This window comes from Citrus clementina, unplaced genomic scaffold, assembly GCF_000493195.1.
Source record: "Citrus clementina cultivar Clemenules unplaced genomic scaffold, Citrus_clementina_v1.0 scaffold_9, whole genome shotgun sequence".
Lineage (NCBI taxonomy): Eukaryota > Viridiplantae > Streptophyta > Magnoliopsida > Sapindales > Rutaceae > Citrus > Citrus x clementina.
The window spans coordinates 26,498,493-26,516,015 of record NW_006261964.1 but is presented as its reverse complement, the minus strand read 5'-3'; the positions used below and the strand labels follow the sequence as shown (position 1 = coordinate 26,516,015).

Sequence of the window (17,523 nt, the reverse complement as noted above, 5' to 3'; positions counted from 1 at the left end):
CGTAAAGGCGAGCAGAATCCCGAACATCGGAAAATTTTCTAAGGCAGGTGGCGAAACCATATACCAAGCCATAGCCAGCTCGACCAGACGAAGACGAGCAGGCTCTCATAATTACCACACAAGAGAGTAATCAAAAACATTTCTATTAATTTGTTAATAATTAACAAAGCAGATAATCTTCACAAACATTGTTCATTACAATACAAGAAACATATCAGGAAGGTCGTGGATCAGTAAGCCCAGCAGCGTCGGTTGGCTGGACCTCCTCAGGTGCAGGAGGAGTATCACCAGTTGCATCCAGAGGGGCGCTCGCCTCCCCAACATCAGCAGGGACTGCACGAGGAGGAGAGTCTCCCTCATCAATCACGATCGGCTCTACCCCTTCGGCATCTTCCTTGGCCGCCTCCTCGTCCATATGTTGAGCAACACCAGCTGCAAGGTCATCCATTTTCAGATCAGGGTGTTGCTTTCCGAGGACGGCCGTGATACAACGATAGGAATGCCGAAGTCCCTGGTCGTACTGGTTGTCGGCCTCCCTCTCCAAGTTCTCTACATGAGCTCGGTGGGAATCGCGGAGAGATTCGAGCTGAGCCTCATACATAGCCCTCTGCCCTTGGAGATCCTCCTTAACCTTGGTCAGCTCCTCCTCGAGGGTAATGGCTTTTGCTTGAGCAAGAGACTCTTGCTCTATCAGCTTGAGGTTCTCAACGTTTAGCTCCCCCGCTTTTTTCTCGGCAACGTCAGCTCTGGTCGTCGCCGATTGAATGTCCTCCTTCATCTTCCTGTCGTAACGGCCTACCTTGGCCTTATAGTAGGTGGCCATGCAGCTGAGATGGAAAGCGCTATACTGCATGGCTCCCACCAGCTCGCCCAGGGTACAACCGTCAAAGCCCTCCAGGTCCTTCTTGCTCACGAGTTTAGACAACTCATTGAGATAGGGAACCAAGTGTTCTGGTCGGCTGTCGGGTAAGCGAGACCGAGGCACAACAGGTGGAGAAGAGGAAGCAGGATCAGTGGCTGCTCCACTGGATTCCCCGACTTTAGCAGAGGCAGGAGGGAGGAACCTGCTGCACGATGTTCTTTCGCATGTTCTTTCGCTTCGCAGCGGGAGCATCTTTGTCCTGGTCCCTATCGGTTGTTGGAGGCCGAGAGCGTTTCCTGGTCAGAGCTCCAATCACTGCGTCCTCCATCTTATGGCCAGGAAGTATCAACCGAGATTCGAGGAAGTTGTATGTAGATAGCAGTTCTCAGCTCGAGCAGGAATTGGCCAGTACAGCCTCGACCCGTTTAAGCTGACCAGGTCGGAGCGGGAAGTGAACACCCCAGGAAACTACAGCACAAACAGACACTTGGTTAGAGACAAACCAATACAGCAAGAACAATTATGGATACAAGACATCTAAAGCGAGCAGGCAACCTGGGACCGTGAAACGGGGTGGGACGCGACAATCCTTCCCGTCTATTTGTGCAACTTGACCCCAAGGACCCCCAGCAAAAAAGAATTTCCTCTTCCAAGTCCCACCACCACCAGTTGGAAGATCAGTTATGGTTTTCCTGCTCTTGGTACCAGATTGGAAGTAGTACCAGCCGGCATCTTTAGGGCTGCTCTTCAGCTGGTACAGGTGCTTCACCTCATCAACCGTGGGCTCGCTTTGGCAACATCTGTCCCACAATATGAACAGACCAGAGAGCACTCTCCACCCGTTGGGGTTCAGCTGACCAGGAGCCAGATTTAGGCCGTTAAGTATCCGGGCAAAGTAAGGCTGCAAGGGACACCTCAGCCCATACTTAAAGCTCTCCAGATACAGGGTAACGTATCCCCTAGGAGGCCGGCTAGGTGTATCCTTCTTTCCTGGGATCTTAAGAGGTATCTCACCAGGAATACTATACCTAAGTCGGAGGTCATTGAGCTCGTCAAACGTGGTCGTACACGACATGTAATCAATGGCATAATCACGCGACAAGGCTCTACCTCCTACTGTACCCCGTTCTTCTGGTCGTGATGTTCCAGATGGAGACACCTCACCAGAATCACCTTCCCCCTTCTCACTCAAGGTGCCTCCGGAGCCAGAAGATCCCTCTTCACCACTACTTCCGCTCGTGGAGGTCGTTTGGGGGGACATCCTCCTAGCGCTAGTCCCGACACTAGACCTAGTGGGTTCTAAGGGGGCCCCGGGGTCAAAAGCAGAATCAGCGGGCAGACTAGGCAAAAAACCTAGTTCGTCGTCACCAACCTCAACGACTTTCTCCTTACCCTTCGACATATCCTAAGTTCTAACCAAAACACCACCGCCAATTACAACCTCAAGCAAAGCAGAGAGAAAGGAAATTACCTACAACTAACCAATACCGAGAAAATAGAAGAAATACCTAAAGCAGGGACTCGGTCAGAGAGAGACAGGGATGACAGCTTTGGTGCCGAGGTTCATTCGCCGGAGAGACAAGAATGGAGAAAATGACGAGTTCGTGTTTGAAGATTTTGGGTTTTCTTACTGAGAAGCAAACTCTTGGGCTGCCAGCATTCAATGACGAATATTCCGAGAATCTCGCAACCGTAGGTTTGAAATTCAAATGGAGGGGTAGATTTCCGCCACATCACCGCATCCGCAATTAAATGCGACACGACTCTTGGCAGCCTTTTCCAGTCCCACGCGAGCAAAAACCGTCGAGTTTCCACTGCTGGTCCACTACATTACCCAACACCAGAAACTGGGGGACCGGTGTTTGGGAGAGATACTGTTTGGGAGAAATACGTCGACGAGACCAGGAATGACGAGCAGATATGACGAGCAGATATGACGAGCAGATATCTGATGGCAGAGTCCTGCGAACCGGTGTGTTCCGTAAAAGCCTGGTGCGCGGAGGAACAGGAGCAGAAATATCCTGCTCGTCCACGATGTTGTCATCCGCGAGGCCAATTCCCTATAAGAGGTATACGGCCATTCCGGCTAGAGGTCGATAGGCGAGGAGACCCGGTCGACGGCAGTTGGCAAGACATGCTCTCCAGCCCGAGAATCTAGGCACGACAGCCACGCTTTCCCCTGAACCGTGGCGTAACACGCAAGATCCCACAGAACCACGACAGCCACGCTTTCCCCTGAACCGTGACGTAACACGCAAGATCTCGCAGAACCACGACAGCCACGCTTTCCCCTGAACCATGGCGTAACACGCAAGATCCCACAGAACCACGACAGCCACGCTTTCCCCTGAACCGTGACGTAACACGCAAGATCTCGCAGAACCACGACAGCCACGCTTTCCCCTGAACCATGGCGTAACACGCAAGATCCCCCGTTTGCCCATAACGCAGCAGTCAGAGCCCCAGACCGTCTCGAAAAGAGCGGAAAACTGGGATTCAGAGGAAGCCTATAAAAAGGTAGCCAACGAAGGTAAAAGGGTTAGCAATTTTGATTCTAAAAGAGAGAAAACAATCTAAGAGCCATAAGATTTGTGGCAAGCGTTCCCCGAACCTTCATATCTGACTTGAGCGTCGGAGGGTTTGCGCCGGGAAAACAACCGGCGTACTCTGACTTGTCTGTGTGCGCAGGAACCTCCGGGGAAGAAGCCTTACGCGGAGACCTCCTGGTCGTGGTGAAGTTGATCGAGCAGAGATCCTGGTCGTAGGCAGAGGAGAACCAGAATCTCGCATCAACAGAATCCTCACCTAGTACTTGTCTCTCCAAGTCTCCAACCCTTTGTTTATCTTTGATTTTATGAATTTTTAATTATTTTACTTTAAAAAACAAAATCACAAAATTTACAAAAGAACAAAATTTTTGATTAATTTTCAATTTTTTCTTAAATCATTGTTCAAAATTACAACATGATAAATTTCCCCTATTGTCCGCAAGCTCGAAAGTTGAAATTAAAAAAACATTTTTTTTAATTTAGAAATAGGTGGACCCCTCATCTTCATCACTCAATTGTGTATGTTGTACTGTAAACTTATTGATTAACGGCCAGTTTAAGCTAATAAAATAAGTTACTTTTGTTGTATAGAAGAAACAAACTACTGATTTAGAAAATAGTTTAGTGTTTTATATGATGCTCAAAATAGCCATAAGTTAAAAAAAAAATTTATTTGTATATTAGGGTTTATGAAAAAATAAGATAAATTATTTTTTTGTTAAAATATTAAATTTGTAATAAGAACTTTAAAAGTATATATGATGACTTATTTAATAAGCTACTAATAAAAAATAATCCCTTACTTTTAAAAACTGGAATCAAAGTGGAAAAAATTGTCAAATATATAGCTTTTAAAAAATTTTCCAAGTACCCTTTTTTATTAAAATTTATGCGATAAACCGCTTATAACCTTTTGACCTCGATTCCAAATAGGGCATAAAATTCGTAGGCAAAAATATGAATTTATGATGACTTACAGGACGTCTTTGTGCAATGTAGGAGCATTCCCATATGCTGACCCCTGCATCCCATCAAAATTACTGAAAGGAAGCTTTCTTCCGATCTTTCTATGATATTGATGGGATGCAGGGGTACGTATAATATTCATGTGATGCAGCGCTACGTTTCCGAATTCCGATCTTTCTCGTACGTGTGCTTAGAGAAATATCACCATGTTAAACTTCATGGAAATTTTCTATAAAAAAGGGGGGAAAAAAAGCGAAGAAAAGGGAAACTTCCTTCCTGCGCTGTCCCACTCTGTCCCACTGTTAAAGAGGACGCCAGAGAGAAGAATTACGCAGATTCAGTGTCAATCATGTCTAATGAATTGATAGAGTTAGCAAAAAAGGACAATATTCAGGAAAATGATGGTTGCACAGAAATGCACAGAGGCCCCGTGGAAGGGGATGGTGAGGTGGTTCATTTTCTCGGAAAGCTTGATCCCGAATCTCGTCCTGTTGTAGAAGACAACGGGTTGATGACGCCGCTACACAGAGCAGCTGTCAATGGTGATGCTGGCGTGATTACGGAAATAGCAAGCTCGGAATCCCTTGCAAAGCTGACTTCCAATGACGAGACAGCTCTTATCCTTGCAGTGAAGAATTCTCAAATCGATGCTTTTAAAATCTTGATGAAGGAGACAAAGAGACATAACCTGGAGCATCTCTTCAATGCGACAGATAAGGAGGGCAACAGTATTCTGCATCTTGCTGCGCTGAACAAATTAATCGTGGTAAGCTCTCCCTGATGTCTCTCACACTGTCGCAAAGACACACAAGACTTTTGATTACCAATTAATTTGTACATGGAGAAATTAACCATAGTCTTAGGTAGATCATGATAAACATAATATCTATAAGATTGAGGAGGCCAGTAGCTAGCTAGTGTCAACTCTAGAGAATTTGAGGCGAAAATTTTGTTTCAAAGCCTCTTTATTAAAAAAAAAATAGAAAGGTAAGGGAAAAAAAGAATTAGTTTAAATGAGGGAAAGTTGTTTATAAGATTTCATTTGAAAAATAAAAAATAAAAAGATTTCTTTAGGAAAGATTAATTTAGAGGACTTTATATTAGGAGTATGCAAATATGTAATAAAATTTACTTAATATTAATTAATAAATTTTTAAAAATAAACTTCAATTATTCAACAATTTAGGGGCTTAAATTGATAGCTGCCTCAATTGCCAAGGCCAAAAGAAAAAAATGAATATCCTTACTTTGTTAAAGTGAGAATGTCACTAAAATATAAAAAAACAAAATTAATACGTTAAAATCAAGTTTTATTATCTTTTAGTGCATTGATATCTTTATTTTTTCGTTTAAGAGTAGCATCCTCATTTTATTAAAGTAAGGTTGTCGCAATCATTGGGAAATTTTGTGTGGGTAGGTGCACTATTCATCGAGAGCCATAACTTAAATAACAAAATAATATTTATATTCTATTCAAATTAAGTCTTGGGTATTTTTGTGACGACTCCCTCAACTAAAATCCTACTTCCCCACTCTGTTCAGGCTTCTGCCTCTTTATGATGTTTAATAATTGCAGATTGTGAATCTACTTCTTGAGAGTTCCTACAGTCACAAAATTCAAATCAATTCCAAGAACAATCAAGGACAGACAGCCTTGGATATATGCAATGCCAATTCTCAAGATAGTGTTTCCAAAGAAATTGGCTCGATCCTTGAAAGGGCTGCTGCTCAGCAACAAAGTACTCATTTTTCAGAACTACCCACCAATACCACTAGTGGCTCCTGGAATTTCACACTGTTTCCGATAGAGACAAGAAACGTAATATTGATGGTCCTAGGAATGATTGCTACAGCTTTTTTCACCGCAGCCTATGATTTGCCAAATGGCTTTGTTAAAGGAAATCATCCTCAAGCTAAATTAAACTTATTTATGGAGAAAAATTTTATCTTAAAGGAATGCTTATGACAAAATACATTACACTAAAGTCTATACTTCTTCTTTTTTTTGGGGTCTTTTACTTGTCCTTATTTTATTAAGATATGACATTTCTTTATTGTAAAATTATTATATCTACATAAGGGCAACTTCTTTTTAACAGAATCTTGCAGTTTGCCTGCTTCCTTTCTCATGGAAGATTATATGTATATATTTTGCAGGTGAAAAATTTGATGCTAAGGATGTTATATCCGGTAAGTTACCAGCGGTTGTCTACCTGATGGTTTTCAATTCGGCTGTGTTTATTACTACTATGGCTGCAATTACCATACTTGTATGGCCGCTACAACTTAGAACAATCCTCCTCTTTCTTGTGATCTGCACATGTGTTGTTTATGTTATGTTTGTGGATGAGGTCACGCCTGAGTTCAGTGTAAGTGTTGGGAAATTCAGCGTTTCAAGCATTGCTTTGATGTGGTCACTAGTCGCAGCCCTTTGTCTCTCAGGAATCTCTATACTGAGTATGCGGGGGAAATACACTTCATCCCTTTGGCGATTCATTGTCTGGCTGTCCATGAAAAAAGCAAATTGGTGGAGCAACAATACTGTTGAAGATTTAGAGGCTAGTTCAATTTGAGGATAGAGTTCAATTTGATTCTTTTCCTTTTTGTAAAAATAAGTTACAAACGTTGCTTAGTGGATTCACTAAGTGAAAATAGCTTTATTCTTCTCGTTTTCCTAATTTTTTCCTGGAAAATATACAAATTTATTGAGTGGGTTTCTTCTATGCATTAGGCCTATATTGGCATAACAACATAAATCTTTGTGTCACTTGTTTTTATCTCAAATTGTTACTCGATTTATTAGATTTCTTGATTTCTTTCTTCCTTTTTCCTTTTCATTAATCAAACTGATCTCCGGAGTAATTACATAGGATCTGATTACCGACTTAATCGCTGGAAGTGGCTGGTATGAAAGTGCGCAATGTTCTCTCTTTGATTTATCCAAGTAATGGCAGCAACTAAGTTCATTGAATAGGGAAAATGATTTTAATGATTGGAGAGTAAAGATATGATGATTTTATTGCTTCCTCAAGGGTTTGGAAGTTGATAACTCTATGAAATGAGAGTTATTATGGCAATTCTACACTTAAATCAAGATCACTTAGAGAGTAAATAAGGTGTTTTCATTACATTTTTGTTATATTTTGCATAATAATTCATTTTAGTTTAGTCTTAATAAGTTTTGCTTAATTTAAAGTAATTTGTACTCAAATTGTGTGCATAATTGTAGGTTTCCAGAAGCTTATAATTCATGGAAGGAATGTCGATGCAATAGGCTGGCAAAAAGGAGGAAGAATATGGCCACAAAAGAATTGAAACAAAATTCAGAGCAGTGCAGTGCTATAGCCGTTGCTAGAGCAACCATTGCTGTAGCAATCCTAGAACAACTATAGAGAAAACTTAGGGCGAGACATCTGCAGAATTGCGATTTGCAGTTTCCTAATTCGACTCATGCGTGCCTTAGGCTTCTGTTTACCCTAGTTTTCAATTATAAAAAGAGCGTGCATCACATGAAAAGGTGGCGGAGAATTAACATCAAAGAAATCGAGAGGAAAAGGAGGGGAGAATCAAAATTCAAGGAAAATAAGTCTGCACCAATGAAGAATTCAGTAGAATTACTTGGATTCAATTTGTCATCATTCTTTACTTGTTCCCTTCCTTACTCTTTGATTGAACTGATATATTTCATGATCAATATTTTTCTATTTGTTTTTCTTTTTCAAAGTATGAACTAAATTTGATTGTAGCTAAGTGACAAACAATCTAAATGGGTTTTTGATTGTTCTTATAAGTTCCTGCAAGATTGCTATAGCATTTTACTCTAATAGCTATTATTAAAATCATTATTTCGGTTGATCACCCATTTAATGGTTCAAGTTAAGATAGAGCCACAAAAGGGTATGTCTTAGTGGAAATTATTAGAGTGATCTTAATTTAAGTTTCCTGGACTAAGATTACTTAAGTCCAAAAAGGGTTACATTTGAGTTAAGATTTGTAAAAAATTATACATAGGAATTCATCTTGTAAGGTAGAAAGAGTGTATGCTCATAATGTCATACCATAGGTGGGTTAACAACTGGTCATTGTTAAGGTGCTTAAGGGTATGAGAAATCTGATAAGCGACAGCTGAGGATGCAAAATAATTATGTCCAGTGCTATAGGAATTGCTGTAGCAACTGGGATTAATTTAGACAAAACAGTCAATCCATGAAGAGAGTTTGATCACTTAGCTACCTTATTCCCATTGAAATCTTCTTACACAATTCATTTAATTTGTTTTATTACTGCATTGATTTGTTTTATTTTTCTTTTATTGTCTATTTTAGTAGTAATTCACTTTTAATTAGAATCTTTTTGGGACAAAGGAAGTTTGCATTATCGTGATTGTTATAGTCTTTCTAGTAACATCAATTCATGTAGAGACGATCTCGAATATTCATCACTTTATTACTTGTTATTACACTTGCACATTGGCATCAATAGCAAATAAGTAAAAAATAACCAACAGAAGCTCTCTACAAGGATTCAAACATACATTCGAAATAAAACTTACTGATGATAAAAGAAGAGATGACTTTGACTCTTTAAGAAGGCACCTGCCGGCATAATCTTGGGTTTGAGGTAAAGTTTGGAAGAGATAGCTAGTGACATCAGCAAATCTCTTAATTTGGAGAGAGTTTAAACTTAATTCATAGCACTATCTATGCTTTAGGGTTACTTATTGATAACGTTTCAACATTCAATAAAGAATATTCGCATCGTTTGTTCTACTTATCCAACCTTGTTGCTCTCTAGCCTTTTTTTTTAATAATAGATTTTGGATGGAAATGAGTAATCTTATTCACTATTCTTTCGTTATTTTAGATAATTGTGAGCACAACTTATATTCACAACAACTAAGTAAAAACATAAAAATAACTTAAAATAAACATACGAACTCTCGAGTCGACTAACAACTCTACCCCTAATAACTTCAGTAACGAGCAATTTTTTATGGCGATACAGGCCAACGCATCAATGTTTTACAAAAATATATGAAGTAAACAAATATTCATTCTATAGAATTTTATGATAGGTCATATAATGATTATATTTATATAATTGCGTTGATCAATCACCCATAAAAATTCTAACAATACTAAATTTGCTTTAAATGATAAAGGTTCTAAGTTTCTAATATTACTAAATTTGCTTTAAATGGACACCTATAATTGTCTGTGGTGGCTAATCTAATTTGTTTACTAATTTTTTTTTCATTGTTTAATAAGACAACACCAAATATAATTTTATTGAACATTTCTAATTTATCCTAGCACAATTTTGTTTAGTGCACTCTTGGCCAAGCTGTCTAACAAAAATGCCTTTATAGGTTTGTCATTTTTCTTCGACACACCGTAACCGTGTACGTGTAATTTCCAAATTCCAATCCAAAATTCCAAGACCCACGTTAAGGCAAAAAGCGGGAATGCAGGAGGAAACTCTCAAGTTATAGCATACATCTCGTTTATGAATTGGTCTTTATGTTACTTAAATCTAAATGAGTCTAAATGCACATGTCAGAATAAAATGTTTGTTTTTTATTTCTTAATGTCTGAACGTAAGTTATAAGTTGTTTGTTTTTATAAACTCAAAATATCTTAAATCTAAGTTGTTTTTTTCACTTATGACTTTGAAAGTATTATATATGCATGAAGTTTAAATATGTGTATGTTTACAGTACAATAATTTTTATATGTTATGAATATTTATAACATAAGAATTTGATATATAATTTATGAAAAATAATTTTGATAACATCATTTTTTGCAATTTAACATAATATTATACATAAAAAATTGTTATCTAATAATAATAAAAATTTGTTTAAAATTCAAATTGAATTTATGTTAAGTATTTAATACCAAGTAAGATTTGAGAACAAGGAAAATTCTAATATGATATCTAATAGTTAGGTAGGCAATAAATACATTTAATGAGTGTATTTGTGAGAAAAAAATAATTTTTTATTCAGATATTTTATCATTTGAGTAAAAATTAGAAAAAATTTATTTTTTCTATTCAGATAAAAATATCTTACAATAAGACTTCAGTTATAAAAACAAAAAAAAAATTATAATATCAAAACATCTTAAATTAAGTCAAATTAAGATTTCAGACAAAGAAACAATTATATCCTTACACTTATCATGTAATTTCCAATCAAAATTTCCAAAAGTCGGCGTAAGTAAGGTGAAGACGCGGCAATGCAGAAGGAAATGCGCTGGTAACCCGGAGAACCAAAGTTATTTGGGAAACTTTAGAGAAAGTTACACAAGTTATGGTATTTTTTGTAGAGTAACGACCAGATGGCTAGTGTTACGACTGCACGCGTGTCAAGATCTTAAATCGATCTATGTTGTGGGGGCCCAGAGATGTCTCTCTCTCAGATCCTCCACAAGGCCCATCTTTTATATTTTTTGTTTAGCACTAAACTCACTTCTCATGATTCTTCCTGATCGATATGTTGCTCCGCAACAAATAGCCATTTCTCATACTATATAATCCAAAAATGGACCAAAAAACTAGAGTGAAAATTTGTTTCTTTAGAAATCAAACGTGAAAAATACCGTACTTTCTGATTACATTCGGGACTGTAGCATTGTCAAATATGGCAAAGCAACGTATGATTCATTTGATAGTGTAGAAACAAACCACACTGCAGCATCAATAATTCATGTGTTAGCTATCAGTCCAAACAAAATACAAGCAGATTCTGTATGTCTCTGGCTAAAAAGGGGAACTTTCATTATAAAATTGGGACGGTTACAAAATCTCAAAGCTTGATAATTTCTCTGGCTTCATCAATCTTTATTTGCTTTTTTAAAAATAACTGTAGATGAACTTTTATTGATCTATGATAATTGAGTCCATCTCTAGTGAGGATGTCTGTATTTTTTAAAATGCTGATTCATGATTTTACAACATTGTAAAATAATTGAGTAGTTTACAATGTTGTAAAACCTCAAATTCGCACTTTTAAAAATTCAAACATTTGCATTTGAAAAAAATTATATGATAACTAACAAGTGGGATAGTATAAGCAGAAATACTTTAAGATAAACCTCACTCACTCAGCACAAAGATGTGAATGCATAGGTCTAAGTTTGATGTGGTGTTTGTGAATCACTCTGTCAAATGAATCCGACTTCATGATGAATAAAATATCGTTCTAATCCAAATGACTCGACATCGTGATAGAGTAGATATCGTTCTACTCCAAATGACTCAACATCATGAGATTTTTAAATAACACTCAACAATGTGAGGTTAAGGATAAGGATAATGAACCCATCAAGGGAACAAAATGTAGAGAATTTATTGAATAACTGAATTATATTAATAATGACAAGACCTCTTTATTTATAATAAGTAAAAATCTACTTCCCTATATAACTCAAATAAGAAAACTGAATCACAATTAAACTAGAAATAATATATATATATATAAACACCTAGCTAATAAGATGCTAATTAAAATAAAAATATCATAATATCATAAAATATTCTAATAACCTACTGCGTCAATAACACATCCATTTTTATTTTTATTTTTATTTTATTTTAACACTGAATCAATCGGTTTTCGGCTTAGTTCGATTGAAAAATCAAAAACTGATTGGTTCATATTTTTTTAACCATTCGGTTTTTATTGGCCAAATTGAATGCCCAGCCCTACATTAGCGTAACTGACTGATAACGGGTCAACATCAGTAAAGAGTTTTCGTTCTCCAACCTTGTTGTGTTACTAGCCTTTTTTTTTTTTTTGGGGGTCAATAATAGGTTTTGGTTGGAGATGAGAAATCTTATTCACTACTCTTACTTTATCTTAGGTAATTGTGAGCACAAATTATATTCACAACAACTGAGTAAAAACATAAAAATGACTTAAAATAAACACATGAACTCTCGAGTTGACCAACAACACTACCCTCAATGACTTGAGTAACGAGGGATTCTTGATGGATGTAGGTCAACACCGTGACCGTGTGTACGTGTAATTTCCAAATTCCAATCCAAAATTCCAAGACCCACGTTAAGGCGAAAAGCAGGAATGCAGGAGGAAATTATCAAGTTATTGCATAAACATCCCATTGAATTTTGGAAGCATCTTGGAAATTATATTGAAGGGCCCACACGCAAGAATGTATCAAAATTCTCACACTTACCGTGTAATTTCCAAAGGCCTTCGTAAGTGAGGTGAAGACGCGGCAATGCAGAAGGAAATGCGCAAGTAACCTGGCGAAAAAAAGTTATTTGCGAAGCTTCAAAGAAAGTTACACAAGTTATGACTTATGATATCTTTCCCAGTCCACGACTGCATGTATCAAGGTTGTGAGGTTCAGACGTCTCTCTCGGATCCTCAGCAAATCCGTCTTTTATAGTTTTTCTATAGCACTAAACTCACTTCTCATCTTCTTGGCTACGCAACAAATAGCCATTCCTCAAACCACGCGATGCAAAAACGAACAAAAAAGTAGAGACAACATTTGTTTCTTTAAAAATCATACTAAAAAACGCCATGCTTTCTGATTGGACGGTGGCATTGTCAAATTTGGGAAAGCTATGTTGATTTATTTGATTATGCAGAAACAAACCAAATTGCAGCGTGAATAAACCCAGCTATATTATTCATGTGTTAGTTATCAGTCCAAACAAAATACAAGTAGAGTCATGTTCGCCATAATTCTTCTCTAGGCTAAAAAGGAGAATTTTCATTATAAAATTGGGACTGTTACAAAATAATTTCTCAGGCTTCATCAATCTTTATTCACTTTTTCAAAATAGTTGTGGATGAACTTTTATTGATATATGATAAGAGAGTCGTTCTTTCGTGAAGATGTTCACATTTTTTAAAATATAGATTTAAGATTTTACAATGCTGTAAAAGATTTTTATAATGTTGTGAAATGATTCATTAGTTTACAACATAATAAATTTTTTCTTATAATATTGTACCGAATTCGCTTTTTAGAACATGCGAACATTCGCTTCTGTAAATGTTAATATGATAATTGACATAGTTAGGTAGTGTAAACAGAAATATTGTAAGATAAAATCCAGCTTACTCGACATAAAGGCGGGAATACATAGGTCTAAGTTTGATATGGTAGTTGTGAATCACTATGTCAAACAAATCTCATTTCATGATAGATTAGATATCGTTTCAATTCAAATGATTGAACATCGTGAGATTTTTAAATCACACTCAACAATATGAGGTTAAAGATAAAGATAACATAACATAATTAAATGGAAATATATATATCTGCTACAAATACTAAAACGTCAAACACCAAAGACATGCAATGTATTATCTGAGAGGATTGACAAGGGATGAGCTTGACAAGAGAGGCTTCAAAGTGTCCGACATTGCGCAAATGTAAGCGGCGGCCATTGAGAATGCAGAAACTAGGGACAGTGGCCAGAGCGGAAGCGCGCTGAAAAGAATCATCATCAATGCTACGGATATGAAAAAGGCTAAGGAATTGAAGACAATGGCTGATAGGATAAAATAAGGATGTTGATTCGCAATCTGGCAGAAGGGACTTAGGCGGCTAGAATTGCATTCGTAGGCCTGTTCAGCTCTGCATCCCAGGATGTTCAATTGTATGTGGAAGGTTGTGGTTGATAACAGTGCTGAGATGAGTAATAATAGATGATATACATTAATGCCTTTAGAGTGCTTCTTTCCTGTTTTCATGGGCCAGTTATGCCGCAAATTTGAAGCAGCTGATGAGCTAGCTGTCTTCCAAGGTGAGATGTCTAAAGCGGTAAAATCACTAGTGCCCATAGTTTTAATCTTGGAGATGGAGTTTGAGCCTGGAAAATAATTCAATAGCTGCAGAATTCAAACATGAAATTACAACAAACTAAAAATTAAAAAAAGAAAAAAAAACTGTTGGTGGCAAAAGAGATTTAGCTAGATTAGTTAGTAAAACGAACACAGGGATATAAAAGGTGACGATCAAATGAAAACTATCCCTGACTACGAATAAGCATATTGAAAAGTTTAAATAGCTTCAGTGGAAATCAAATTACGTAGGAATCGCGAAAGAAAGATTGCGGAGTCACCCCGAAAAAATAGGACAAGAAAAATGGAAGCAACCGCGTTGTTTACTTTGTTATTTTATTTGTGCAGGACGCCGCTGGCATTTTGCAGCTTGGAAAGCATATTGCTTGCCTGGTTAGTAATGTTGGATTTATGCCCAAAAAAAGAGTTAATATGAGTTTTTATTTTGATGTCCAATGTTTTTGTTTAAAGTTTTGTCATCGTAATTGTTATTTTTAACAAAAACAAACAATTAAGCTATTAAAGCACTAATAATATAGCATAATATGTTCTCTCAAATACAAATTTAGATTTTACATCATTTAAAAACTTATTTAATTATTATAAAGGTATATAAATATAGTAATTTTATGTTTTTAAAGAACCATTGTATTAGTAAAATATTAACACATTAGTAAAATATATATATATATAATATTCAGAAAAGTAAGATAATATAATATCAATAAAGTGCTATGGATGTGGGAGCCATTCAATTATGCTTGAAAAAATGTCACAGTTACAGTTCTAGTGCACTGGGCCCTGCCGAGAACATTAACGAAAAAGACTCGGTATCAAATGTGTTTCATTTTCTAAACTAATGCTTGATTGGACCCTACCAAATGCCTTTTTCTCTTCTTTTTTTTTTTTTTTTGTTCTTGCAAAATGAAAAAAAAAATGATAGGTGAAAAATGGTACAGTATGCACCAAAAAAAATTCAAATCATTTATTCATTTTCGCACAGAAAAAAAATCCAGGTTACAATTATACTGGCCCTTAGCAAAAACAAAATTGGAAAACGTAAGCATAAAACGTGTTTCATTTTCTTGAAAAATATAAATTGAACCGTAATTCAGCCCAACTAAACGTGTTTTTATTAATTTGTGTTCTTGCAAAATATAAAATAATAGGTGCAAAACAGTACCATTTGCACCCTGTGTCAAATTTTTTACATCTCAATACAACACATTAAAATACGTTTTAATCCATTTTGTGTTGTGTCGCTGGCTTCTCTTGAGGCTAAATATCATTATTCAGCATATATTTCTTTTTTCCACTGCACTCAGCTTTTTTTTTTCAATAAAAGAAAAATTTACAAATAGCTTGCATATGAAAAATAATTAATTAACAAAAAATTTTTTTGTGTATCCTTCGTTAACTGGGTTTTTGTTTTAGGCACGTGAGATTTTATTTGTTGGGAAAATAACACCTACACTCAAGGTTTAGGGAATTGGTCACAAAGTCCCCCAAATTTCAATAAGGGACATCAAGACCCCTTTTTAACTATAATACCTTTTGACTCTATAAATCCGCAAATAAATACCCCAAAATTTTCTAATAAATGGATATATGGCATTAAAATAAATGTAATAATATATACATTTCAAAATAATTTTAATATTTAAAAATATTTTTATATTTTTCAATCTATTAGACCTATTTTATTATATTAAAGTAATTTTGAATAATAGATAGAAAACATAATATTAAAATAAATAAACTAAAGTTATAATTATTTTAAATATTATGTAAAAGTTAATTTTTATATTATTAATAGGGAGATATTTTAATTGTAAAATCTATTTAACACAAAGATTTATTTTAAATCATTATAATATTACAAATATATTATTAGAATAAATATAATAATTTAAAATTTTAATATCATTTTAAATGTCAAAAATAATTTAATATTATTAGTCTATTAGATAGATTATATTATTTATATTAAATTTGTGTTAATTAAAAACATTTAAAGTTAATTTTTTTTAATTACTATAATCAAATGGTATTATGAGGAAAAAGGGATTTTGGTATCCTTTTTAAAATTTGGGAGTTTTTATGGTTATTTTCCCAAATTTTAGGTCTTTTTCCCTTATTTGTTAGAGGTTTTGCATAGGGGTGAGCATTTTCAAACTAAAACTAGTCAAACCGAGCCAACCTAACCATTGGCCCAATTTGGGCCAGTTTGTAACAAGCCGCTTGAATTTTGGGCTGAAAATGGTTTGACAAATCTCAACCTGGTCAAACTGATCAAATCGAAAAGAAATGCCACATGTATTATTTTAGTTGCATATTACTCTATATAATTACATGGGAGTCGCGAAGGAAATATTGCGGACTTATATCAATAAATAGAAAAAAAAAAAGGAAAAAAAAAGAATAAGAAAAATGGAAGCAACCGCGTTGTTACTTTGTTATTTTGTTTGTGCACCACACTATCATGGGCGGCTTAAACTTCCCGCAAACGGAGGCTGAATTGGTGTGGATAGGTTTGCTTAGTAAAAGTCTATCCAAAGGTGAGATATAGCAGCAGGGTGTACTTAGTAAAAGTCTATCCACTCATAGTATTCAAACTATAATTTTAATACTCTCTCATTTTTATATTTTTTCTCACTTTTATCAGTTAATTATTATATTATTTAATTCTTAACTAATTATATGTGTGGATAAATATGGAATCAAGTACTAAATGTGCCACAACTGTATTAATGTGGCGGTATTATATCAAAATATTATACAGATCTAAAGAAATCTATAAATTAACATGACATAAAAATAACCAAAAAATAATAAAATAAACTTAAAACTTATTTGAAAAAGTAATTAATTTAATAGTTTGAAATCTTAAGCTTCACCATTCACCTCAACTTAGTAAAATTAATTATTTATATTGAAAGAAAATAAAACACTCTTTTTATTTGACAAAATTTTTAAAATATATTATAAGAAAATTGATTACACCAAAAATAAGAAAAAAAAGAAAAAAAGAAAGAATTCTTCAGCTTCACTTTGTTCTCTCCCGGCATTTTTTGTCGCTTAGCGCCCTTTCTTCGACTCTTATAGGCAACAAATGCCTCCACCTTCATTCCTTTTATTTTTATTTAATTTATTATTATATTATTATTTTAATAATTAAAGGGGTGAGCAAGTGGATGGTGGTAGCCACTTGCTCATCTTGATAAGTGGCTCACACACACTCTTTAATTATTATTTTATTAGTTTTTATTATTAATTTTTTTGGCTTTTATATATGAATACAATCAAACTTTTTGTCT

The 17,523-nt window shown here is 35.5% G+C and overlaps 2 protein-coding genes across 2 annotated transcripts; one reads left to right on the top strand and one right to left on the bottom strand.

Moving 5' to 3' along the window:
• Positions 1 to 214: 214 nt before the first annotated feature.
• LOC112100114 lies at positions 215 to 1,114 on the bottom strand. Its single transcript, XM_024188280.1, has one exon. It carries the CDS (start codon positions 1,112 to 1,114, stop codon positions 215 to 217), a length of 900 nt encoding a protein of 299 aa, XP_024044048.1.
• Positions 1,115 to 4,703: 3,589 nt separating this feature from the next.
• On the top strand, positions 4,704 to 6,950 carry LOC18031350. Its single transcript, XM_006421509.2, has 3 exons — positions 4,704 to 5,143; positions 5,954 to 6,152; positions 6,535 to 6,950. The coding sequence occupies exons 1-3, from the start codon at positions 4,727 to 4,729 to the stop codon at positions 6,948 to 6,950; spliced, it is 1,032 nt and encodes a 343-aa protein (XP_006421572.2). The 5' UTR covers positions 4,704 to 4,726.
• The last annotated feature ends 10,573 nt before the right edge of the window (positions 6,951 to 17,523 follow it).